This window comes from Balaenoptera borealis (assembly GCF_965194805.1).
Source record: "Balaenoptera borealis genome assembly, chromosome: 12".
In the NCBI taxonomy this organism is placed as follows: domain Eukaryota; kingdom Metazoa; phylum Chordata; class Mammalia; order Artiodactyla; family Balaenopteridae; genus Balaenoptera; species Balaenoptera borealis.
In genome coordinates, this window is record NC_138869.1 from 34,861,462 (window position 1) to 34,886,378 (window position 24,917).

Genomic DNA, 24,917 nt, shown 5'->3' on the forward strand with positions numbered 1-24,917 from the left:
GGATTGAAGGTGATAGTGCATCTATGGCACCTGGTGCAAGCTCACCTGTGCTATGTGGGTCCCTATTACTCTGAATTTTGGTCCATCAGCAAAGATCACTTGAGCTTCTGCTCCCTAACGGTTTCACCGGGGCTGGCCAGCCCAATGCCTCTCAGCTGGCTGGAGGACAGAACGATGGATAGATGCATGGGTAGATGGAGGGATGGATGGATGGATGGATGGACGGACGGACGGACGGACGGACGGACAAGTGGATGGATGGATGGACAAATGGATGGATGGAAGATGAAAAGATGGATGGATAGATGAATGGATGAGTGAATAAATCAATCCTCCAGGGACAGTGACTGGTAGACCTCATCTTCCTCTGCTTCCTAATCTCTGCATTCAAAAAAGGCATGTTGAATTGAATACAAAATTACAGGGGCAAAAGTGAAGAAGAGGTGGAGGCAGAGAAGGAACACATGGCAGATGATGAGGAACAAAACTGAAAGGACCGTGATCCCCTCCATTTTACGTACCCTTTCCTCATCTTCAGTCTTGTTCACTTTCAGACCCTAGATACCAGTTTCCAATTTTATTTTCTTCTCTCCACAGGAACACTGACCCCAAGCCACTCTTCACCTGGACAGAATGAGAGTGTCAGGTAGGGCCAGGCTCTGAGGATTCTAAGCCTCAACGTTGAGGTCTGAAACTGGTTTTGGAAATCCTTTTCTGCCAGCAGTGTCTGCCCATCCTGGACTCAGAGGTCACTTGGCTTTATTTGTTCTCAACTGGTCAGGCCAGAATTCCAGGAGGAAACCAATACAGGGAGAGCTTGCAAGAGTATAAGAGGTGACTTCCTGCCTCAAGGCTGAAGGACTACAGAAACTTCAGCACCATGGCCCCATCTGGCTGGGATCATGGAGATTCACCCTATCTTGGAAATACTTCACTGTGGTTGGCAATTACAGACAAAATATTTGCCTCAAGGAGGGCTATTCTAGAATCCTCAAACCACAAGCCTGGGCACAAGGAGAGGCCTTTGCCTTCTGGTCTACACCCTCATACTGTACCCTCTTTGTACAGGTAGGGAAACTGAGGCACCAAATAGGAAACTGACACAATTCATTTATATTTTCAAACACCAGGAGAAAGTTGAGAGCGAGTTTTATTTATTTATTTTTATTGAAGTATAGTTGATTTACAATGTTGTGTTAATTTCTGCTATACAGCAACATGATTCAGTTATACATATATACAGTCTTTTTTATATTCTTTTCCATTATGGTTTATCACAGGATATTAAATATAGTTCCGTGAAGAGCATGAGTTTTTTTTTTTTTAAGATTTATTTATTTGGTTGCACTGGGTCTTAGTTGCGGCTTGCGGGCTCCTTAGTTGAGGCTCACCGGCTCCTTAGTTGTGGCCTGCATGTGGGATCTAGTTCCCTGACCAGGGATTGAACCGGGGCCCCCTGCATTAGGAGCGTGGAGTCTTATCCACTGTACCACCAGGGAAGTCTCAAGCACGGGTTTTAGAGTCAGCTTACTTCCCCGGGTTCAGGTCCCCCCTGTCACTTACTAGCCTAGTGACCAGCTCTCCCAGCTGCAGTTTCCTCATCTGTACAATGGGGGTAATCAATAACGTACAACACAGAGGGTTACTGCCAGGATGAACTGAAATAATGTGTGTAAATGCCGTTCGCCCAGTACCCGACATAAAATGAGCGCCGTATAATGTGAGCCGATGCCCTAGAAGACGAGGACCCCACAGACCTGACCCCGCCCCATGGGATCCAGGGGGCCTTCTCCCCCACCCCAGTAGCTTGAGACCAGCAGGAGGCCACAGGTGAATTCAGGGCTGAGGAGCAAGGGGGGTGCAGAGAGGGAGGTCACACGAGATCGGGCGTGTTCAGGGTGGTATGGCCATAGATGGAGAGGGAGGTCAGGCAAGGAGCAAGGGAACTTGGCCTGATGGTTAGATTTGACACCCAAGGCTGTGGGACCACCAGAGTCCTTGAGGTGGGAGGTGTGGTGCAGCCTTGCCGGAAGAGTGAGGAAAGGGAGAGCGGCCGGGGGCTCTGGTGGTCCATCATGTGTGTGGAGTTCCTCCTCAGTGACGCATGAGGGGATGGGGAGCAATACGGCTGTGAGGCAGGGGAGGCCGCGTCGGCTAGGCTGGCGCGTGTTCCTACAGAGAGCAATACTTCACTGTGGAAGTGTGAGTTATTTGTGGTGGCTTTCGGGAGGAGTGGATGGAAAATACAGGAGACCAGCCCCACCCCCAAGCCACCCTGGAGGCTGCCTAGTGGCGACAACTATAACCTCCTTCCCAACAAGCCACGGGCTCGGCAGCAAGGGCATCACCCCGTCTGCTCTGTGACTGAGGAACCCCAGCTCAGAGGTGCTGAGCCCCTGCCTGAGGCCACACAGCGGCAGGTGGCCGCCCTGAGCCTTCCTGCCTCCCATGCCGGGGCTCACCTGCCTCCTGCTCTCCTGCCGCAGTTCTCAGGCCTCCCCTCAGCGTGCTGATTCCCAGGCCTCACCCCAGAGATGCTCTCTGGAGCGCTAAGTGGAGCCCAGGAAGGTGCATTTCTAACCCTCCCTCCCAGCGGCCCTACTTTGGGGAACACCGCCCTGTAACCTTGCAGCATGATCTCACTGTTTGGTCATCACGTAGACTCACACTGGCCTCGCCATGCAGGCCGTGGACTGGTCCACAGTGTGGGCAGGGTCCGGACCTACAGGATGTGGTCTCACTGAGGGGATTTGGGAAGGACCCACATGTAGTCTTGCTGCCTGGCCTTGCAATGTGGTCTGGTGCTGTGGTCTCATGGCAGCATCTCCTTGCTCTGCAGGTCTGCTTCACCTCCTGGCCCTCATTTTTTGCCTGGTCATCACATGGGTCTTTGTCCGCAGCTATATCAACTTCAACATGAAAACCAACCGCCTGCCCCGCTGGATGGGTGAGTGGAGCTCGCTACTGGGGCAAGGCCTATGGACCAGGGCTAGGGGCCAAGGATCTATTCTATCCCTGGGTGACCCAGGAAGTGGCCAGACATGGCAAAGTGAGGACTGCCCTTGGGACCCGAGGCGTTCGGGGTGGGAGAAGAGGAACCCCCAGGCTGTCAGGAAGGCTGGGAGCCCATGGGGGCCAGAGAAGTGTCCCAAGGCCCTGGCCAGAACATGTGCCTGCATCAAGGGCCATTTTGGAAATGTGACCCAAGAAGGAAGGACAGAGGGAAGAAGAAAAGAAGGGAGGGAGAAAATTGCCCGGACCTTGAGTGCCTTCCACCTGTACTTGCTGTTCCCTCAGCCTGGAACCCTCTTCACTCAGACCTCCCTGTGGCCAGCTCCTTCTCAGCCTTCAAGCCTCTGCTCAAATGTTACTGCCTCAGAGAGGCCTTCCGTTACCACCCCAGCTATACTTGCACCCGCTTTTCTCAGTTTAGAGTCTTTCATGTCAGCCTATTCCCTTCAGAACATCATTATCATCCATCATTAGGTTGTTTGTTTATTTGTTTACTTGGTTGTTGCCTATCTCCATCCCATAGAATGTGAGCTTCCTGATGGCCAGAATTTTGCCTTGTGTACATCCATCTCTCTAGCACCTCAGAGCAGATGCTCAGGAAACATTTGATAAGTGAAAGAAAGAGGGATGGATGGGTGGATGGCTAGATGGATGATGGATGGATAGATGGATGATGGGTGGATACGTGGATGATGGTTGGATGTATGATGGATGGGTGATGGATGCTAGCTGCTCTACATGCATGGTCTCATTTAATCTGCACAAATGCCCTGTGGGGTGATTCATGGTATGTTTGTGGAGTGGACTCATGCATGACCTCATGTTGTGGTTTTATGTGTGGTCCGAGAAAAAGAGAAGCTCAGGGAAATTAAGAAACTTGCCCAAATGTCCCTTGTAGATGTCAGAACAGGAATGAGAACACAGGTCTCCCAGATCCAAATCCTTTCAAAGGAAGGAGAGAAAGGGAAGGAATTTCTACCTCTGGATTCGTCCTCCTTAAAGACCAAGAACCACCTCCATCGACATAATCAAACATAATAACCTCTAGTGGCCCAGACCAGCTCATGGCTTCACAGCAGTGAGAAGCCAATCACCCTGTCTCTAACACAGACTTCCCCAGTGGAATCTCAGAGGGCCCTTACCTCATGTGCTTCTTGTCGAGCATGGCCCGCACCCAGGTCAGGATGATTTATATGGATACATATCTTAGGCCCTACTTTTACAGACTAGAGATTGACTTGGCTGTGCTGCTGGACTTGGAGGAGATGTGCCAGACCAGCACAGGAGGCTCAGAGCAGGAGGGGAGCTCAGGAGTAAGCTCTAGAGAAGAGAACCTCAGCTTGGGGTGGGAGAGGGGAGTAATTGAAAGGAGCCCGCAGATGTTGTTTCCCTCTCAGAAGTCAACCACCTGGGGTTTGACAAATCAACACTCCCCCCAACGATCATCAAGCAACTGTTCTGTGTTAGGTCCCAAAGACCCCAGAATGAGGAACACGTGGCCCCAGCTCCAGTCACGTGAGTTCGTTCACGTGTCTGGCATACATTGTCACATGCAGCTTGCCCTCCTTCTCCTATTGCTGATGATCCTTCAGCTCTACCGTCTCCCACCTCCTCTCCCTCCTCCAGTCAGTAACTCTTCTTGCCTGTTCACTCGATGCCAGCCCCTGTATGCCAGCTGTTGTGCTGTACTACTGTACTTTTCAAGGTACTGTACTGTAAGACTAAAAATGTTTTCTTTATTTTTTGTGTTTGTTTTTTATGTATTATTTGAGTGAAAAGTATTATAAACCTATTACAGTACGGTACTATATAGCCGATTGTGTTGGGTACCTGGGCTAACTTTGTTGGACGTACGAACAAATTGGACTTAGGAATGTGCTCTCGGAATGGAACTCATTCATATATAGGGGACTTACTGTATAGAATATACAAAAATGGAAGTGCATTAACATGACCTGAGTCTTTTGTAAAATGCTTACAGTGGCAGGAAATGTAACCAGTGGGAAAAGCAGCCATCCAAAACCACTGGTGTGCTCAGGCACGGAAAGGGGAACCTTCATTTACTTCAAACACTCCTGACCTGGTTGCATGCACCCCACCTGATGATTTCATGCATTAATATGAAAGCACATATATTACTATAGCACAAAATTTTCTAATGTTTTTATTATTATCTTGATACATAGTTGGTTTCCTTTTTAATCCAATCTATTTTATTTTATGCATTTAATAACTTGCCGTCTGGTAGAGTAGGAAGTGCTGATTGTCTCAAGAGAAGTGGGAATAAATTTACTCTAAGAGGAGTTCATAGGCTTTTCCAAATCACCAAAGGGGTCCATGGCACAGAAATCAGGTGATTAAAGAATTTCTGATTTACCTCATAAATTGGGCAGGGTTCTTTCAGACAGGAGTGACAGACCCAACTGTAAGCGGTTTAAACAAAATGGGATGTCTTTTGAGTCAGGTCATTGGGAAGCCCACGGCATCAGACTTTAGGTGTGGCTGGATCTAGGGGCCCCAACAAAGGCCCCAGAGTCTATCTCTGTGTCCCTGGACTCTGCTCCTTGCTATTTAACCTCATTCCATGGGCAGCTTTCTCTCCCAGGCAGGCCTGGTGGCTACCAGCTCTCTGGATGTTCACCTTGCAGCTCAGCTGAAAGATGCTTCTCTCTCCCCCGGGGCCACATATCAACCCCTAGAAGGGCTCCGACTCCAGAAGAATGTAACGCTATAACTGGCCCAGCCTGGGACACGTGATACCCCTCGGGCCTTGGAGGCAAGGGTAGGGGGACAGCTTCTCAAGGACCAAACGGAAAGTGTGTCAGTGTGGGTGTCCCCCAAAAAGGAGAGTTCCCCCGCTCCCCGCCGGCATTTCTGTGTCCCGTGGGGGCCCTGTCCTCTAGGAATTAGCACCCAGCTGGTGGGAGACCGGACGTAGAACCGCAGAAATAAGCGGGACGCGGCACAGCTAAGACGTGAAGCCTGTTCAGACGTTCGGAGCTGCGGGAGTCGGGAAGGGACGCTCCGGGCCCGAGCAGTGACAGCCACACCATCCCGTCATTCCAGGGGGCCAGGGCTCTCGGCGCCTCTCACTGGCTCTTCTCCACAGCCGGCGAGAGTGGGTGTGATGGCCCCCACTGCGCGGGCGAGGAGGCCGAGCCCCAGAGGAGAAAACTCACACGTGGTCACACACGGTCAGGCTCCAAGTCCAGTGGGCCTCACAACAGAGGTCTGCTTCTTTTTAACCATGAGAGAGTCCTCTGTGTGCATGTGTGTGTGTGTGCGCGTGCACGCACATGTGTGTCTATGCACGTGTGTAACTGTATTGCATGCGTCTGTGTGCATGTGTGCACGCTTTGTGTGTATGTGCGTGTGTGTGCGCGCACGCACGTGTGTGTCTATGCACATGTGTAAGTGTATTGCATACGTGTGTGTGCATCTGTGCATGCTTTGTGTGTATGTGCGTGTGTGTGTGTGTGTGTTTGCGCGTGAGAGAGAGAAGTGGTGACAGTGGCAAATTAGGGAGGACTTCCAGACCAGATGGGACTTTCAACTCATTTCAACCCCTGCCACGGGACAGGGACCGCACCTGGCCAGGCCAACACCTCTCTGAATTCCCTTCTTCCCACCCCCCAGCCCCCAGCATCCACCCTGTGCAGGGGCCCAAAGCACTTTCTAACCAGATGCTGTCTTCTCTCCAACAGGTTCATTCTACAAGGAGAACCGTGAGTGTCGACTCAGCCCCATTTCCCTTAGGGTGAGGTGTTCCAGGGTCTCTAGTCCCAGCCCTGAAGGTTCTAGAAAAAACTTGGTTCCCAGAGTCTGCCCGGCTCACTCTTTCCATGGCCTGATGGTGCCTTCCAAAGCCCCCAGCCCTGTGGCCCCTTCTCAGCCATTCGGACTCATGGGGGGGCTCAACTGTCTCCCTTCCCCAGCACCCCCAGCCTGCAGTCTGGACTGCACCCACCCTGCCCCCCTCTCTCATCCCCTGACCCGGCTGGGAGCCCCAAGGATGCAGGCTGTGTTTATTATCATCATTGCAATGACCCCAGAATTGGCTTATGTTTCCTGCTCCAAAGTACCAGGGCCATGTTGAGCACCACAGGGGCCCCCAGAGGCAAACAGAAGGGGGTGCTGATAGTCTAAGGGGGCAGAAGGGCCATATGTGCCAAGAGAGGTGGGGCGACATGCCCTGGGCTCCAGGAGGGCCGCCTGCTTCCAATGGGAAGGTGTCAGGGAAGGCTTCAGGGAGGAGGCGGCTATTTAGCTGTGCCTTGTGGAGGAGAGACTGGCCTGTGCAAAGGCCTAGGGGCAGGAATGCTGGGGCTCCAGTGGAGAACTTGGCTGCTGAGTCAGGGACGCAAGTGTGGGGAGTGGAGAGAGCACTGGGAAGGCAGGAGTGCTGAGACGTCTCAACAGTGCAGAGAAGCGCAGAGAAGGTGGAAGGAAGGGACAATTATGGTGATGATAACAGTAACAGTGATTGAGTGCCTACTGTGTGCCAGACACTGTATTCAGAACTTTACAGGCATCTCATGCAATCCTCACCACAACCCTATGTGGATGCTATAAGTATCCCCATTTTGTAGATGAGGAAACTGAGGCTCAGAGAGGTGAAATCTCTTGGCCAAGGCAATGCAGCTGTAAGTGGCGGGGAGGGAGTCAACCTCCCCATCTAATCCAGAGCCCACCCTCTCAACACCTCCTTACAAGAGACAACACCTCCGAGTCCCCCTTTCCACACCAACATGGTGGTGACTGAAGGGGGATGCAGCTCGGGGAGTGGGACTTTCCCTGACTGAAAAGGGCATGGAGGGGACTTCCCTGGTGGTCCAGTGGCTAAGACTCTGTGTTCCCAATGCAGGGGGCATGGGTTCAATCCCTGGTCAGGGAACTAGATCCCACATGCCACAACTAAGACCCAGCGAAGCCAAATAAATAAATATTAAAAAAGAAAAGAAAAGGGCATGGGAGCCCCCGTGCACTGCGGAATTGCAGAGAGCAAAGACTGTGCACCAACACAAACCATTCACCCCACACCCTGAACCCTGTCTCACTGAAACCTCCTGAGTCACACTGTGAAGTAGACACTGTCACACAGCATCTTGGTGCTGAACACTCAGACGTCACCTGCTGGGGGGAAGGCAAATCCAAGCACACATGCTGCCTCTCACCTTCACTGGTTCCCACAGTAGACATCACCAATCCATCCCAGCACTCTTTCCCTCCAAGCCCACAGGTAGCCTCAAGGCTTTATCATTAAGCCTTTAATAGTAGATCCGTTAACATTGAAGAGGAAACCTGTTTGACAACCCTGATCTAAACCAACTCCCTCATTTTACAGTTGGCACTTTTAAGCGAAAGGGAGAGTTTTCTGGCAAGTCACACAGCAGATGACTGAAGTCGGCCCGAGTTCCCTGACTGCAACTCCCCTCCAGTGCTCAGTTCCATGCCCTGAGCAACAGCCAGCCTCTTGGGTTCCCAGAGGGGTTGGGCAGCTTAGGAAACCCCTGAAACCCAAACCCATAGAGCAAATCCCCTGCCTCCCAGTGACTGAGACCCCTGGGCCTCCTCCCCCTCATCCAGTAGCTTGACCGTGAAGGCTGGATGGTCAGAAAATCAATTTGGGAAAAGCTTGCTAAGCCAGCCTGTTGACATGGGGTTTATCCGACTCAGCTGCTGTTGATTAGGCTCTGGGCAAACTCCAGGGTGGTCCCCGAAGCCTGGCCCAGCCCCTCTGGCAAGGTGAAAACCTCTGGATTCGAAAGTAAACTGGGCTCTCTGGGGGGGCAGGGGGCGGAGGTGGAGCCTCAAGGCTCATAGGAGAAGAGGACCCCTCCCAGCCTCACCCTCAACTAGCCACTCTGGGGGGGTTCTGTCCAGAGGGAGGGGTAGGGGCGTCGGGTCCACATCTCCAGCCATCCCTCTCCTGAGCCACTTGGGGGTGTCTCCACTCCCGGCCTTCACTCTCTGGTGATAGTGTCCCAGGTGGAGCTCTGGTTACACCCACCAGGCCTGTATGCTGGCACTCGGGGTGGGGACGAGAGCCTAGGATGGGCTTTCTGCTCAGATCATCAGGGCCGCCCACTCCACCAGGGGAGCCCTGGCGCAGGCTGCATTCGCTCCTAAGAAGGGGCACCATCACCCACCCCGAGGCACCACAGGCTTGCCGAGCTTGGCACTAGCGGGCTGTGTCCCCCCAGAGTGACGCTCTTTCCTGATTCCCATTAAGGCTCCCTCTAGGCCCTGGAGACCCTAATCACCCTCCCAGCTTGGGCTCAGACCCGCCCAAATGCTCTAGGTGTTCATTCAGTGAAGATTTATCGAGTGCCTCCTATATGGCAGGCACAGGAGTTATGGGGATGATTTAACAAGACAGTAAAGATAAAGGGCTTGCCACAGTGCCTGGCAGGCAGCAAGGCCCTGGCGTGTGCCAGCGTCTATTGGGAAGCCTGTGGGTTTGCTCCAGGCACTCACTGGCGCGGCTCAGCCAGACGCCTGGCGCGGGGGCTGAAGGAGAGAAAGGCTGCCTGACCACTGCTCTCCCTTTGCATGAACTTTCTCTAACTCCCTGTTTACCCAGTCCTCCCTTCTGGCACCTGCTGAACTGCCAGGTGGTGTTAAAACAACATGCATGAATGTAAGTTAGAAACTGCCAGGCTGAAAGTGCGGGTGACATCTCAGCGGCTGTGTTTGGGGGCGCATCTGCCTCTCCCGCCTTTCACAGGCCTCCAGAGTTTGCCCTGGGAGGGCCATGTGGAGAGGATGCAGGTCTTAATAGCAGCCACAATAATCAGAGGTCCCACATATTGAGTCCTCAGTGGGTTCCAGGGACCATGCTAAGCCCCGGGAGGGAAGTTCCAGAACCACCTTTGAATCTCAGGGTCTGGCCCAAAGTAAGTGCTCCGGAAATGAGTGATAAGAAGAATAGCCAATAAGCACTAAGCATTAACCTGAGTTCATTAATCCCGCGCAAGAACCCAGTGGAGAAGTACCATCATTAGCCCATTTCACAGATGAAGGAGCAGATTTGCAGGGAGGTTGAAGACTGGCTCAAGGGAACCTGGCTCGTGAGAAGTGCTCCCACCCACCATGCTGGGGCCCCAGGAGCTTGTCAACAGGGCCCTCTGTGAGCTCAAAAGGCTGCCATGTCTCAAGAGAAGGTTCTCAAGAGAATCCCTTAATCACGGCGACTCGGGTCATTAACCACCACTCACTGTTCCGCACACAGTTACCGAAGGCCTGCGGGCAGCCAGGAGCTGTGCCAGGGCTGGGGCTTTGAGGGGAAACCCGGAAATGAACGCTGGGTGGTCAGACACGCAGCGTCCCGTGTCTTTGATGGGGTTGTTGGAAACACTGTGGGAGCACAGAAAGGGGCAAATCCGCAGACCTAGGTGGTCAGGGGAGGCATCTCTGGAGGAGCCCCTGAGCTGGCCCCCCGTCCTTGCCCCTCTCCTCCTCCTGGGCCCCTTCCTTAGCTGCCGCCACCAAAGCTGTTCCGTTCCCTCCCCAGCTTCACGCTTGGTGAAGACCAAGTGTGGCCTCAGCAAATCCTGCCCAGACAACTTCTTTGCGTTTAAAATCAGCAGCGGGGCCGCCAACGTCGTGGGCCCCTCCATGTGCTTTGAAGGCCAAACGTAAGTTTCTGGCATTTCTTTTCTTTTCTTTCATTAATTCACTCATTAGCAAGTTCAGAGGCCTTGAGGGCAGGCCCTAGAGACCAGACCACACCTTTGACATACTTTCTTTTACTCTGGGTGGCTGGGTCACACATGATAATAATCCTAGCATCTTGCAAATGTGCCAGCATCTTGCTAGACACCTTACAGCATCGTCTCCCTCAATCCCCCAGCACTCCTGGAGGTGGGACGATAATCCTCCCCTTTGTAAAAATGAGGAAACTGAGGCTCAGACAGTGTTAGCCAGCTAACCCTTGGTAGAGCCAGGATTTGAACTCAGGTCTGTCTGATAGCCAAGCTGCTGGGCTTCCTATGACGGGGGATGCCTAAGGGGAGTGTTCAAGATCAAGGTCCAGGTATCAAAGCCCAGATGCAGCAGGTGCCAGGGCTTCTACCCAGGTGCAGGAGAAAGACTATATACCAGGCTTTCTAGGTAGTAAAGTCTCTGGGACAGGAAGTTCATCCTACAAAAGAAGCCAGAGACAGGTGTTTTAGTACGGATTCTGAACCTAGATCCAAATCATTTAGGCAAAACAAGGAAACCTACTGGTTCACGTACCCAAAAGGCCAGAGGCAGTGGGCTCCAGCACCAGCTGAATCCAGGGGTTCAAACCAAGTCATCAGGGCTCCCTCTCACACTACCTTCAGCTCTGCTTTCCTCTGTCATTAGATTCGGTTTTCTCTACTGAAAATGGACTTCTTCATGTGGTGAAGGAGGGAGGCCACCAGCTGGGTTGACATAACAGCCCTGTCTAGCACCCCACTGGGAAGAGCTTTCCCATCTGAATTAACCCTGCAAAAGTCCCAGGGCTGGGGCTCATTGGCTGGCCTGGGTCACATGACCACACTGGCCCGATCACTGTGACCAGGGGCACAGGATACCGGCTTGTCCAGGCCTGGGAGAGAGGTCAGTGCTGAGAACTTCCTGGCCTGAGACGGAGAAGTACGGTTTTCCCAAGGATACCAGAGGACGGGGTATGGATGCTGGGCCGCAGGAACACAGCTGGGCTCCACTTGGGGATCCCAGACATGGCAGGACGGGAGCAACTTTCCGGGCTCTGCCTTCCGCCTAGCCTGGGGACATGGGCTGACCCTGCCTCCAGCACCTCCGAGCCCCGGGCAGGGACCCTCCCTCTTCCCTGGGCAGACTCTTCTGGTCCAAACGTGCCATGAGAGGCTCCTCAGGGAATCCAGCCCACCGCTCGTTCCCAGGAGAAAACAGATGGCCCAGATAATTCCGTGTGTTTCCTGATGCTTCGGCATCACACCATGTGGGCCCTCGCAGAGTTCCAGAGTGTTCACTCCACACTCGGGACCAACTGTTGTATTTTGTTTTTCTTCTTTCTCTTCAGGATCATGAGTCCTGTGAAAAACAACGTGGGCAGAGGCCTGAACATCGCCCTGGTGAACGGTGAGTTGCCGACACCCCCCCGCCGGCCCCCACCACGCTCTGAAGCCTGGCTGGCCTGTGGGAACAGGTCTGAAAGAGCCGGTCTGCCCTGCAGTGATGGCCAGGTCCCTGCCAGGTGCACCTATCTCAGGAGGATACGCTGCTCCTCTGAAACGTGACCCCGTCTGGGCTTAGACCAACACCCATGAAACCATAGGGGACAATGTGAGATTACAAGCTGAGTGCACGCCTTCATTCACTCATTCGGCAAAGAGCCACAGCAGCTACTGTGGGCCAGGCCCCGTATGGGGTTCTGGGGGTCACCTGTGAACTAGAAGGACAGACCCTGGCTTGACAACCCCCTGTGGGCGCCCATGAAGTTCACAAAAAATCACAAGGTGGTGAGCACATATGAAGGAAAAGGAAGCACAGCTCTGGGATCGGGACACAGAGCTGGCAGCGGAGGTAGTCGGGGGAGGAGGCTTCCAGAGGGAGGTGATGGTCAGCTGAGGCCTGAGGGATGGTAGGGGTTGACCAGGAGAAAAGAGGGAGGCTCCTTCCAGGCAGCGGCAACTCTCTGCAGGGCGCAGGGAAGGGAAGAAGGAGGAGAGGGGCTTGGGGGTCCACACAGGCTCTCTCTGGCTATAACACAGAAGCAGGGTGGTGAGAGGTGAGGCTGGGGGACCAGCAGGGCCAGAGGATGAGGGGCTAAGTGTCCTGCTAAGAAGTGTGGACCTGAAGCAGAGCAGAACAGGGAGCCTTGGAAAGGCTTTGAGCAGGACCTGAGGGCCCAGCCCTGCCTTCCTGAAGCCTCCTTCGAGCTTGGACTAGGGAGGCTAGAGGCAGGGAGACCCAGGGAGGCCCACAGTCTCAGTAACCCTGCGTCTCCAGCAGGTGATGAACAGAAAGCCAACTGCCGGCCAAGCCAGGAACAGGGACATGTTTCAGGAGGGGGTAGGTTACAGGGGCCGAGAAGGACCAGGCGGTATGGCCCCAGCCGAGCCCCTCCTGTCTGTCTTCAGCTCTTATGTGATCTGGGGAACAGGGGCCATTTGCCTGGATCTAAGAACTATTCCTGGGACAAAGGTCAGGGCAGATGGAAAAAGGGCACAATGGACACTCAGGAGAAAAAGGGTTCAAGCTTGTGTGCAGTGTGACCACACAACCACACTTAGGAAGTGACAGGGTAGGACTGGAATCCTGCCCCTTTGCTCCTAGAGGACCCATTTCCCGTCTGCCAAGAAAGCCTGCTGCGTCAGGGGAGAGGTCAAAGCCTGGAACAAAGGAGGAGCGTTGCCGGACAGGGGTCAGAGGACAGCCCTGGTCAACTTCCTGGGAGTCCAGGAAGGGTGTGGGCCAGGAGGGGCAGGAAGCTGAGGGGGGCCGCTCCTCCTCCAGAGTCTTGAGAAGGAGAGGGAGGCCTGATTTCCCCTGCTGCTGGCCCCTTCCAGACGGTCTCAGAGCACCGCCGGCACACCAGGCCCCAGGAGACTGTAGCAGCCTCACTTACATCAACTGTCCCACCCAGTCTCCACTCACCCCACAGCGGGGAGGGCAGGGAAGGGCTCCAGCTGCAGCCGACCTTGCTGAAACCTGCTGGGCTTCTCTTCCCCCAAATAGACCACTGTGGGAGAAAACGCCTGAATATTCTCCCATGAGATGGGCTCACACAGAGGCCTCCTTCCCCATCCCTCGCAAAGCCCAAAGATAAAAACAACCACTGATAACACTGAGAGCTAACATTTATCGAGCACTTACTGTGTGCTAGCTATTTCACTGACCCTCATCACGACGCTAGAAGGCAGCTACGCTCAGTTTCCCTGTTCTGCAGGTAAAAAATGGGGGCTCAGAGAGGCTGGGCAACTTGCCCAGGATACACAGCCAATACAATCATCTAGATTTGAACCTGCCTCTGGCTGACTCCAGGTCTTAATCACTCAGCGAAACTACCCGCTAGACTAGAAATGTGTCCAAGCACATGCGCAGAGCCTACTGCATGCCAGCTGTGGAAAGTCTAACAAATCACTCTCAGGGCCTCAGGGTCCTCATCTACATAACGAGCCAGAACAACAGAAGGATTGCTACTTCTCAACCTTTTAGATGGCAGGGATTCCTTTGAGAAGCTGTTCAAACTACACCTCCTCCCCCCCCAACCCCAATTCCAGAAAAATCTGCAAATGCACAGGATCACAAAAGTAGTTTCACTGGCTTCATAGATTCCTTCCCAAGAGCCCCAGGTGAAGTGTCTGGAGGGGCTTGGACACTAGTGGCTCCAAGAATTCAGGGGGGACTGCAATGAGAGCCTGCTCCCACCCAGCAGGAGAGCTGCCACTACCCAGGCCCCTGTCGCCACCCTCTTATCAAATCTACCAACTGAATTAGGGGGAGGGGGCAGTGAAGGCGAAACTAGAGCTGCCATCCCCTCTGCAACAGCTCCATCCAGTGGCCAAAGGTAGGAATTGCAATTTTCCTCCAGAACACCTGATTCCCTGTAGGATTTGTACCCTTTGCAAAGCCCACCAAGGCAATCCAGATTACTGGACTCAGGACACTGAGTACCCTTCAGCCCACTGCAAATCCCTTTGCCTTCAAGAGTTGGAACACTCAAATTGCAGAGTTCCTATTTAGGTGAGAATAGTAATGATGGTTGTAGTTTTTTTAGTTACTATTTTATAGGTAAGATTTATCTCACATGCATATATTTTAAATACATCTCATTTAGTTCCCACAGCCCATGGTACAGATGCAAAAATTGAGGTCAAATGCTAAGTCGTGCATTAGGAAGTGGCAGGGCAGATCACAAACCCAGACTGGTTGGATTCCATTCAGTTTCAGAGGCCCTGCACCGTTATGTGCTAGTACCTCTCAGATCAGCCCAATGGTTACTGGGCACCTAATTTAGTCCTGCATGCTTTCTACAGGACCTAATTTTTTTTATTATTTTTTATTTTATTTTATTTATTTATGGCTGTGTTGGGTCTTCGTTTCTGTGCGAGGGCTTTTTCTAGTTGCGGCAAGTGGGGGCCACTCTTCATCGCGGTGCACGGGCCTCTCACTATCGTGGCCTCTCTTGTTGCGGAGCACAGGCTCCAGACGCGCAGGCTCAGTAGCTGTGGCTCACGGGCCCAGTTGCTCCGCGGCATGTGGGATCCTCCCAGACCAGGGCTCGAACCCGTGTCCCCTGCACTGGCAGGCAGATTCTCAACCACTGCGCCACCAGGGAAGCCCTACAGGACCTAATTTTGTTCCACTATTATTCTATTCTATTTTTAGACCTTAGACTACAGAGCAGCCACTCTCCACAAAATGACAGACAGAATGACATGCTACGGCAAATAATAGTTCTGCTCTCTTATCCCTTAGGAACCACGGGAAAGGTGATGACACAGAAATATTTCGACATGTACTCTGGAGGTAGGCACCTCTGTTGGCACTGAAGTCGAGGGCGGGCTGAGCTCCTTCCTGTGGCAAGAGGCTACCTGGGTGCCAGGGAGTTTGGCTCTTGTTTCCAGGGACCCAATCAGAAAGCGGCACAGTGGGGAGGGCCGTCCTGCTGCCTTTGAAACTCCTTTCTACTGTCTTACTGCGCGCTCCCTGATGCAGATCCTGAGGCAAGGATTCAAGTGGGGTGTTTATTTGGGAGGAGGTGATCTCAGGGAATGTCAGTAGGGAGTTGGGGAGTGAGCCGGGGAAAGGAAGGCAGCCAGTGCAGAGCGTTAGGAGCCATGGATCACTGCAGGAAGCCAGTGTAGAACATGTGCCCCTGAGACACCCCGAGGGGCAAGGGAGCCGGGGTGCTCCTACCCCTATTCCTTGGCACTCCCACGCTTCTGGCCTGCCCCAGGGTACAAAGGAGGATGTGGAGGCCGGAGAAGACCTTCAGGCAAAGAAATGCTGGTGCCGGCAGTGGGAGGCCAGGCACGTGTGCACTGAAATGCTGAGGAGGAGGGAATGGGGCCCAGTTTGCTCTGCTAGGTAGAAGGTATTTTTTTAAAGCCGCAGGGTCGCTATCGAGCCCAAGGACAGGACAAGGCCTCCCGAGGCCCAGAAAGGACAGTTGTGAGGCTCCAAGCTCTCTGCATCTTTCTGCAGATGTCTTTTTTTCTCTCTACATAGACATGCTTTCTGAGCTTCTCTGTATGCATGGACACCCCTTACTCAGGAAGTCACTTCCTCCTTGTCCTTAGCACGGCCCAGCAACAGGGCACCGACTCACCTGGACTGGAGGCCCAGATACCTAAGTCCCCACCAGCAGCTTCCTCCCCGACAGGCCACCCGGCAAAGCTGTGGGTGGAGGTGGGACTCTCACGCAGCGCTCGAGACATCTTCCAAATGTGGTGGAATCAGTCCCGGGCCCAATATGCTACTTGCTGCCCAGCCGGCAGCCCAGGCCCCCACCCACACAGGAGCCTCAGCAGGAGCGAAGAAGCAGCAGGGTGGCCCCTTGCAGACAGCAGAGGTCTGGGCCCCGCAAGGACTGGCTTCCGCCAGGATAGATGAACTGAGCTCAGCCTCCTTCTCAGCACCCGGCTCGACTCTGTGTCCCCGCAATCACAGGGCCATCTCTGGGCTCGGGCATCAAGGGCACTGAGCATGAGACCCGACCCCTCACCCCAGAAGCTCCTCGCAGAATGGAAGGGCCCTGCTGCTGCCAATCAGCTGGTTTCTTCTATCCTCAATCTCCCACCTTTGCCTCCGTCTCCAGGGAAAACCTACCTCACTGCACCCACCTAAATATGTGAGCCCAGAGGGGAGAAATCACCAAGCAGCAGAGAGCAGGAAGCCCTCTTGGCTTTACAAACGAAGGAGGGGCTGAAATGTGGGAAATGGAAGTCTGCTGCCCAGAAGTCACAGCGGGGGAAGGTGTTCAGAAGGTGACGTGTGACAGTATCCTTAGAGACAGGAGCCGGGACTGTGTCTTGGGCTCAGGGCTTCCCACGATGGCCGTCTTCCAGCCGAGTCCCACCTCACAGATAGGGTCTGCAGGTCCAGAGGACGTGCCCACCTGGAGCATCAGGGCCCGTGCAGACCTCTTCCAGGTGTGCCCCCCATGCTACAGACACACCCATAGGACTGAGGGGTGGCCGGGGGTCAGCTGCTGCTGGAGGAGAGGGTGGCAATGACAGAGCTTGGACAGGCAGGGTGGGTGTCCACATGCAGGCATGCAAAGCCCCTCCTGGTACAGGACAGAGCTGGAGACGGGTGAGGAGAGAGTGGGACAGGCCATGGGCCAAGGGCAGGGACCTTCATTTGTTCTCTGTCCAGCGTGGCCTGGGACCAGGTTATGGAAAAGGTTATCTCTGGAGTCAGAGATTTCAGGTTGGGTGACCTGAGGCAGGTGACATCTCTTGAACCTCGGTTTTGTCATCTATAAAATAGAGGTAGCCATAGACTTCCACTTCATAAGCTGGATGTGAGAATTAAATGATAACCTGCAATAATCAGGGGGAGGAACCCAACCTGGCTTGGGGAGGAGCCCAGGGAAGCTTCATCTCCCTTCCCTCTTCCCTCACTCCATCCATGTGATTTGGAAGCAAGGAGGTCATCTGTCAAAATGAAAAGGGAAAAAAAAAAGATAAACCAAGTTTTATAATGCTTTATCATAAACTTGGATGTAACCATGGCTGATGGGGAACAAGAAACAGAAGCCTTTTGAGAACAAGTCGCCCCTTCCTACAGAAGACAAAAAAAATATGACTTTTCGAAGTGAGAAGATAGTTATCAGAAGGCACACTTCATTTTTTCCAAACATCCACTGTCCATTCCAGACAAGAGCCAGCTCTTGATATCTGCTGACGGCTCAAACAAATTAATGGTACTTTCAGAGCTCCCACTTTTTGTCTCAAGAGTTGAAGGGCTGCTGTGGTCATTGACCGGAGGCCTCCGTGTTACAGAGCAAGTTGGTGGCTGGCCTTGCTTGGGGGACTTGATTTTTCCTCTGAATCCAAGGGATACCCGCAGAATAGTAAGAATCAGGGCACCTTCATGGGCATGCAGGCTGTGAGCAGGAAAGTCACACAGGGCCCCTTGCTTAGAAGAAACTTGATTCGATGCTCTGCCTTCACCATCTTGAAATTATTAATAATTTTTCAACAAAAGGCCCACATTTTCATTTTGCACTGGGCCCTGAAAATTATGTAGCCAATCCTGCTAATAATTGTAATTCTGTTATAACGCACTTACTGCAAGCCCAGAGTCATCGTCACATCTGAGCTTTACAGAAATGCTCTGAGCAGGGCTATTAATTATTCTCCTTTGACAGATGTAGCCCCTGCTTTGCCCACCAGGCCGATCTTGCCCATACTTCCTCCACTGTTCAAGAGCCCTCTGTATAAGTTATGCCTTATCCAGAGTACTATTTGCACTGTTTGTGTGTTCCTTTAAATCAGTTCATTCACTTTTTTTTAACCTAAATAAATAGATCTTAAAAGGAAATTATATCACTGCCCTAAGTAGAAAGCCATTATCTTTTTTTATGCATGGAAGGTGACCATAAAAATAAGCACAACAGAAAAAAAATCAGTGTCGTTGAGGCAAGCTGCACGTTGATGCCTCCCCAGGTGCTGTCCCCAGACCTGCTCTGTGTTCAATCCAGAGATCTCTCAAGTGCAGGCAGGCATTAGAGATGCGAACAGAGCCTTGCTCCTTGACCTAAGCTGGAGAGTTGTGGGAGCCCCATGTTCTCTCTCAGTGGCCCGAGTTGCCCAGTGGGTGTAGCCTCTAAAGTCAGCACAGACAGGCTGGGTGCATCTTAAACAGTGTAGAAGGGGCAGCGGAGCTCCTGAGAGGTGACTGTGCTCGGTCCCCTGGGGGGGGTAGGCCTCCAAGGGCCCTTACACCGTGGTTCTTGCCCCAGCTGCAGAGCAGAATCGCCTGGGAAACTTTCAAATTCCAGAACCCACCCCAGACCAGCTGAATGAAGATGCCCTCACGCTGTGCAGATGGAGCTCAGTGTCAGGCTGCCCGGGCATTCCTGGATCGTTAGGGCCATAAGAGAGGATGAGAATGACCAGCCGTCTTTCTCCTAAATGACCAGCACGTCAATTTTCCTTCCTCCCACAGATGCTAGCCTCCTGGTGAAATTCCTTAAAGAAATTCCAGAGGGCATGCTGGTGCTGGTGGCCTCCTACGATGACCCGGGGACAAAGTAAGTGGGAACCTCCGCCTGCCAGGGCACAGGGAGAAGCGAATCAAACACCTCCAAACTGCAAGTCCTTTTCCTACTATCCTGCTGGCTCCAGCTTCTGACACCTTCTCCTAAGGAACCAAGCAGACAAGCACACAAAGAGATGTTCTGGGGGGGTTCATCACAGCCGTGGTCACAAGAGTGAAAAACTGGACACACTCCTCTCCCTGTCCAGTGATAGCGAACTGGTGACAGAAATCATGATATATGGCGATATAGGACGTATTATTATATGTACATAAAAGAGGATATACTGCATCAGAAATGATGATGTAGAAAATATTTAAGGACACGGAAGAATGTTCACCCTTTACTATTAAGTTAAAAAAAAAAAAGAAGCAGTTTACAAAAGAATTGGTATAATCCCACAGTGCACGGGGGAAAAAAGACATGAAGGAAATATACTAAAATTTTACAATGATTATGTCAAGGGGGGGTGAAACTAAGTAATTTTTAGTTACTTTGTAAAGTTCCATATTTTCCAAGTGAACGTGTATTATATTTGCAAACAGAAGCAAAACCGTTGTAACTCTTCGCCAGCCCCTCGGATTGGCTTTCGGAGAAGCGTCCTGGCCACTCCGCCCTGTTTCTCCTGAGCTTGGGAGAGGCTGCTGCCCTCGCTGGAGGAGGGGTGGAGGGTAAGCCAAGGGCCTGAGACGCTCCCCCTTCTCCCATCCCGAGCTCACCGTCCTCTCTGGTCCCCTGCAGGATGAATGATGAAATCAGGAAGCTCTTCTCCAACTTGGGCAGCACCTATGCGAAGCAGCTGGGCTTCCGGGACAGCTGGGTCTTCTTAGGGACCAGAGACCTCAACAGTAAAAGCCCCTTTGAGGAGGTGAGTTCCTGGCAGCCTCCCTGTCCCAGTGAAGGAGGGGATGGGAGTTGCAGGGGACAATGCCAGGAATGGACAGACAAGGGCTGGGATGGCTTGGAAAGGACACGTGGGGCAATGTGAGGAGGGCTACCCAGCGGTCGTCCACCCCGGAGATCAGGGTGGCCTGATTGGCTAATCCCCCAGCAGGAAGCAGCCTTGACCAGGTGGGTCATATATAGATACATAGATACATAGATAAGTACCAAAAAGGAGAAGGAAAAGGAGAAAAAAAAAAGGATGAAAGGAAATTAAGGCACGGAGGAAAGGGAAAGGAATGTGGAGGTGAAGCTCGCGTGATGGGGCGGGGGGAGGGTCCAGAGCAGCGAGTGAGATGCCCAGCTTCTGGTCCCCGCTGCGATCCCCTCCTCCCCCACTTCCTCAGTCTCCCCACCTGTAAAGGGGCAGGTTTGCGCCAGGGGAGCCCCAAGTTCCCTTCTAAGTTCCCTTGGAGAGGGTGAACTTGCACCAAGAAGGGGACACAGGAGGGCCCCCTTGAGTATGTGGAGGGAGTTAGGAGGGGTCCATGATCTGGGCTACACAGTCACTACCCAGGGGTGGCCCGAGCAGAGTGCACCTGGGAGGCATCCAGAGGCGGAGTTTGAGGAGCACTCACAGGAGGAAGGGGGAGTCAGTGACGGTAGGGGTCCCCAAGGAAATGCTGCACCTTCTCCCCCGCACCCCTTGCAGGACAATCGCCATCTGTGCATCCCCAGCTCAGAGCAATTCCAAAACCTGGGAGAACTGGCCAGGCTTCCCCAGCATGAAGTTGGCCAGTCTCTGGTGGTGAGAACGTTCAGCTCTGCCCAGATCCAAGACGGGAAGCTAAGGGTCAATGATTCAGACATATATAGGACCACTGAGGAAAGGGAACTCTGTCCTGGAGGCAATGGGGAGCCATGGTAGGCTTAAGCGGGAGAGTGACCAGATCAGATTGATAACAAGAAACACTAGTATTCAGCAAGTGCTTGCTCTGTGCAGGCACGGCTGAGCAAGTGACCTGCAGGATCTTATTTAACCCACAACGAGGTAGGCACAATGAGCATCCATCCCATCTCACGGACGAGGATCCAGAGCCTTGGAGAAGTTTTAACCAGCTTGCTCAGTGATAGGGATGCATTTCTCATCCAGGTCTGCAGCTTCCCCGAGGATTTCCTGTCCTCATACTTTTAGAATGGCCTCCCGCCTGTGCATGGAGAGCACTGTGAAAGGGGCACAAGTCAGAAGGCAGGGAGGAAGCCAATGCAATAATCAGACAAGAGACCCAGCAGCCTGGAGGAGGAGGGGCTGTGGGAGGCAGAAAAGGGACAGTCAAGAAGCCTCGTGCTGAGCTCCAGGGAGGTGCGGGGGAGGCTAGAGTGGGCTGCAAGGGGTTTTGCCTTGTCTGGAAAATGCTGACCTGGTTTGTATGTGTGTGTTTCCAAGAGAATATATTCAGGTAATTAGAAATTACTTTAAAAACTAAGGAACAGGGCTTCCCTGATGGCGCAGTGGTTGAGAATCTGCCTGCCAATGCAGGGGACACGGGTTCGAGCCCTGGTCTGGGAAGATCCCACATGCCGCGGAGCAGCTGGGCCCGTGAGCCACAATTACTGAGCCTGCGCATCTGGAGCCTGTGTTCCGCAAGAAGAGAGGCCGCGATAATGAGAGGCCCGCGCACCGCGATGAAGAGTGGACCCCACTTGCCACAACTAGAGAAAGCCCTCGCACAGAAACGAAGACCCAACACAGCCGTAAATAAATTAATTAATTTAAAAAAAAAAAAAAAAAGTAAGGAACAGGGCTTCCCTGGTAGCACACTGGTTGAGAATCCGCCTGCCAATGCAGGGGACACGGGTTCGATCCCTGGTCCGGGAAGATCCCACATGCCGCAGAGCAACTAAGCCCATGCACCACAACTACTGAGCCTGTGCTCTAGAGCCCGTGAGCCACAACTACTGAGCCTGTGCTCTAGAGCCCAAGAGCCACAACTACTGAGCCCACATGCTGCAACTACTGAAGCCCACACGCCTAGAGCCCGTGCTCTGCTACAAAGAGTAGCCCCTGCTCACCACAACTAGAGAAAGCCCACATGCTGCAATGAAGACCCAACACAGCCAAAAATAAATAAATTTTTTTTTTTAAAGTAAGGAATAGTGCAAAGTAGCTTGTGCTAAAGGAGAAAAGGAGAGGACCCTCTGTTTATACCCTCTGGGTGAAGAACACAGGGGGCAGGGGCCTGGGGCTCCAGAATGTCCCTTTGGAAGGTGTCAGGGGCAGGACTCTCTAGGAAGAGGTAGGGCGGGCGCTGTTCTTCCAGACCCAACAAAACTGGGCCAATTACAGCAGAGAGGAAACACGTAAGTAGAGAAGAGTCAGCACCACCTTTTGCCTGATGTCTATGATCAGCTGACTGCAACCCATCACCCAAAAATGAACCAAAGACCCCGACGTGATTAAAACCATTCTGTTTTTTGTTCTCCCACATGGGAAACGGGGTTTCAGAGAAGCAGCATCTAGAATTTATTCTTCCTTCCTAAGGGTTAGCCACAATAATCCCACCTGTAGATTTTATCATTTACATTCTTTTTTCCGTAAATTAAGCCTGAGCGTTTTAAACGCAATCTTAACTGATTTTATTCTCTTTATACATTTATTATTAATATTAATTAATATTACACAGTGGTTCCACGACTTACCAACCGGGTAGCCATAGGCAGTTACTTTGGTTCACTGTGCCTCAATTTCCCCATCTGTAAGGTGAGATGGTAACAGCGAGCACTTCTTAGGGCTATTGTGAGGATTAATTACAGAAGGTGCTTTGTGTCTGGCATAGAGCAAGCATTCATGAATTGCTAGAATGCTTCTTTTTTTTATAGAAGTACAGTTGATTTACAATGTTGTGTTAATTTCTGCTGTACAGCAAAGTGATTCAGTTATACATATACATTCTATACATTCTTTTTTTAATATTCTTTACCATTATGGTTTATCACAGAATATTGAATATAGTTCCCTATGCTACACAGTAGGACCTTGCTGTTTATCCATTCTACATATAATAGTTTGCAGCTAGGATGCTTCTTTTTCTTCTTCTTCTTCTTCTTCTTCTTCTTCTTATTACTATTATTATTTGGGATGTCCTAGAGGGGCTAAAGCTCTTCAAGCACCACTCCCCACATGCTTGGTACCAGGCCCCGCCCCCCCACCCCGGTCCAGGGCATGACAGGCAGTGACTAGGCTCTGATCTCATCTCTGAAACCTTGGGCAAGTTGCCCTCCCCAGCCTCAGTTTACCCATTTGTGAAATGGGCTGGAAATATCCAACCCTCCCATGCCCCTCATGGGGCAGTGGTGAGGATGAAGTGAAGCCATTTAGGTTTTAAAGCACAACGCAAATGCAGGCGTGAGTCCTAACATTGTCAGTGTCTCTCTTCTGTCTCTCTAGTTCTCAAAGAACAACCCAGACGTGAATAAATACGACGGTTGGCCGGAGCTGCTGGAGCTGGAGGGCTGTGTGCCCCAGAAGGTATATTAGGGCGGCTGTGGCTCTTCCTGGGCCAGGGCCTGAGGCTGATCCTGCCTGACTTAGGAGTCAGAGCCCAGGCTCACTGCAAGCTGGACCGGCAGGAGTGACGGCCAGCGGAGGAGGAGAAGGAAGAGGGAACGGAAGTGTGGAAAGTGCTGAGGGTCCGCCAGTACCCTGCACGCTTCCCCTGTTGGAAACAAAGCACCCCTGGGTGGAGGCGTCCTACCTGGAGGTGGCCAGCCTCAGAGAGTCCTTCTGGAGCCGGCTGTCTGTGGAGAGGACAGGTGTGCTTTCCTTCAGGGACTGCTGACTGTCGCTCCCAAGGAAGGACAGGATGGACGGCCTGCACCTGAGCACAATTAAATTTTATTCTTGATGATTTTGAACGAACTTTCCCACCCTTTGATGTGCCGCATTTCGCCTGGGGTGGAAATGGTCTAGACTGAGTCTGCTTGGCCACAAGTTCCAACAGGTTGGTGACGGCTTTGAGCACCTGGTTAGGCAGCTAGAAAGGAGGTCGGCTTCATAGGGATTACTTTTAGGTGTGAAAGAATCCTTGGCTCCCAGTGTGAGGTGTAAGATCCACGGGAACAGAGACAGCCAGAGGACCAGACGCAGAGAACACAGTCTTCACCTGCTGTTTGAATGAGGGCTGGAGAAAATCCGGAGCTGGAGACGGGGAGGAAGCAAGGAGATCTGAGAAAGGCTGGAAGGAACAGCCAGACTGAAAGGCTTCGGGGGAAACAGCCTGGCTGTCTCTGTGTGGGTTCCCTCGGGAGCAGCCCCAAGATAAGGCTTCGAGTGCAGGTCGTTTATTTGGGAAGTGATTCTAGAAAACACCCATAGCAGATGGGAAAGTAAGACAGGAGAGAGAAGGCAGCCAAGAAGGGGTGTGTTGTTGACTCAGCTACTGCTATGGGTGAGTGGAACTTAATCCCACGGGGAACCCCTAGGAATCGGTGTAGGACACACACCTCAGAGATCTCAGTCAGAGGTGAGGGAGCTGGGGTACTTATACACCAGCTCCCATCGGCCATCATTGGAGGGCTGCTGGTGTTGGGGCTGATGTGAATTCCTGGGCCCTTCTAGTCTGACCTATGTGGGAAAGAGCGGCCTTCTTGCCTTTGCAGAGAGTCCTTGGCCGAGAGATGTCAATACCAGCTGCTGGAGGCCACTGAAGTGGTGAGGCCCAAAGGATATGGTGGTAAGACCCAGCCTGGGGTCTCTGAGAAGGGCGGGGCACAGGGGGCAGACCAAATTCTGGGAGGGGGC

The 24,917-nt window shown here is 52.6% G+C and overlaps 1 protein-coding gene across 2 annotated transcripts in view; it reads left to right on the forward strand.

Annotated features, from left to right (window-relative positions):
* Positions 1-24,917, forward strand: part of FAM3D (FAM3 metabolism regulating signaling molecule D) — a 65,829-nt gene that overhangs the window by 35,661 nt on the left and 5,251 nt on the right. Inside the window, exons 3-13 of one of the 2 annotated variants that reach the window (XM_082344823.1) lie at positions 425-517; positions 598-646; positions 2,840-2,947; positions 6,717-6,737; positions 10,526-10,649; positions 12,044-12,102; positions 15,445-15,495; positions 19,144-19,228; positions 19,976-20,102; positions 23,565-23,645; positions 24,776-24,849. In XM_082344823.1, coding sequence (XP_082200949.1) covers positions 634-646; positions 2,840-2,947; positions 6,717-6,737; positions 10,526-10,649; positions 12,044-12,102; positions 15,445-15,495; positions 19,144-19,228; positions 19,976-20,102; positions 23,565-23,645; positions 24,776-24,823 — 717 coding nt within the window. In that variant the 5' untranslated portion in view covers positions 425-517; positions 598-633 and the 3' untranslated portion in view covers positions 24,824-24,849. The remainder of the gene's footprint in view (positions 1-424; positions 518-597; positions 647-2,839; positions 2,948-6,716; positions 6,738-10,525; positions 10,650-12,043; positions 12,103-15,444; positions 15,496-19,143; positions 19,229-19,975; positions 20,103-23,564; positions 23,646-24,775; positions 24,850-24,917) is intronic. The other variant, XM_082344824.1, reaches the window with a different exon arrangement.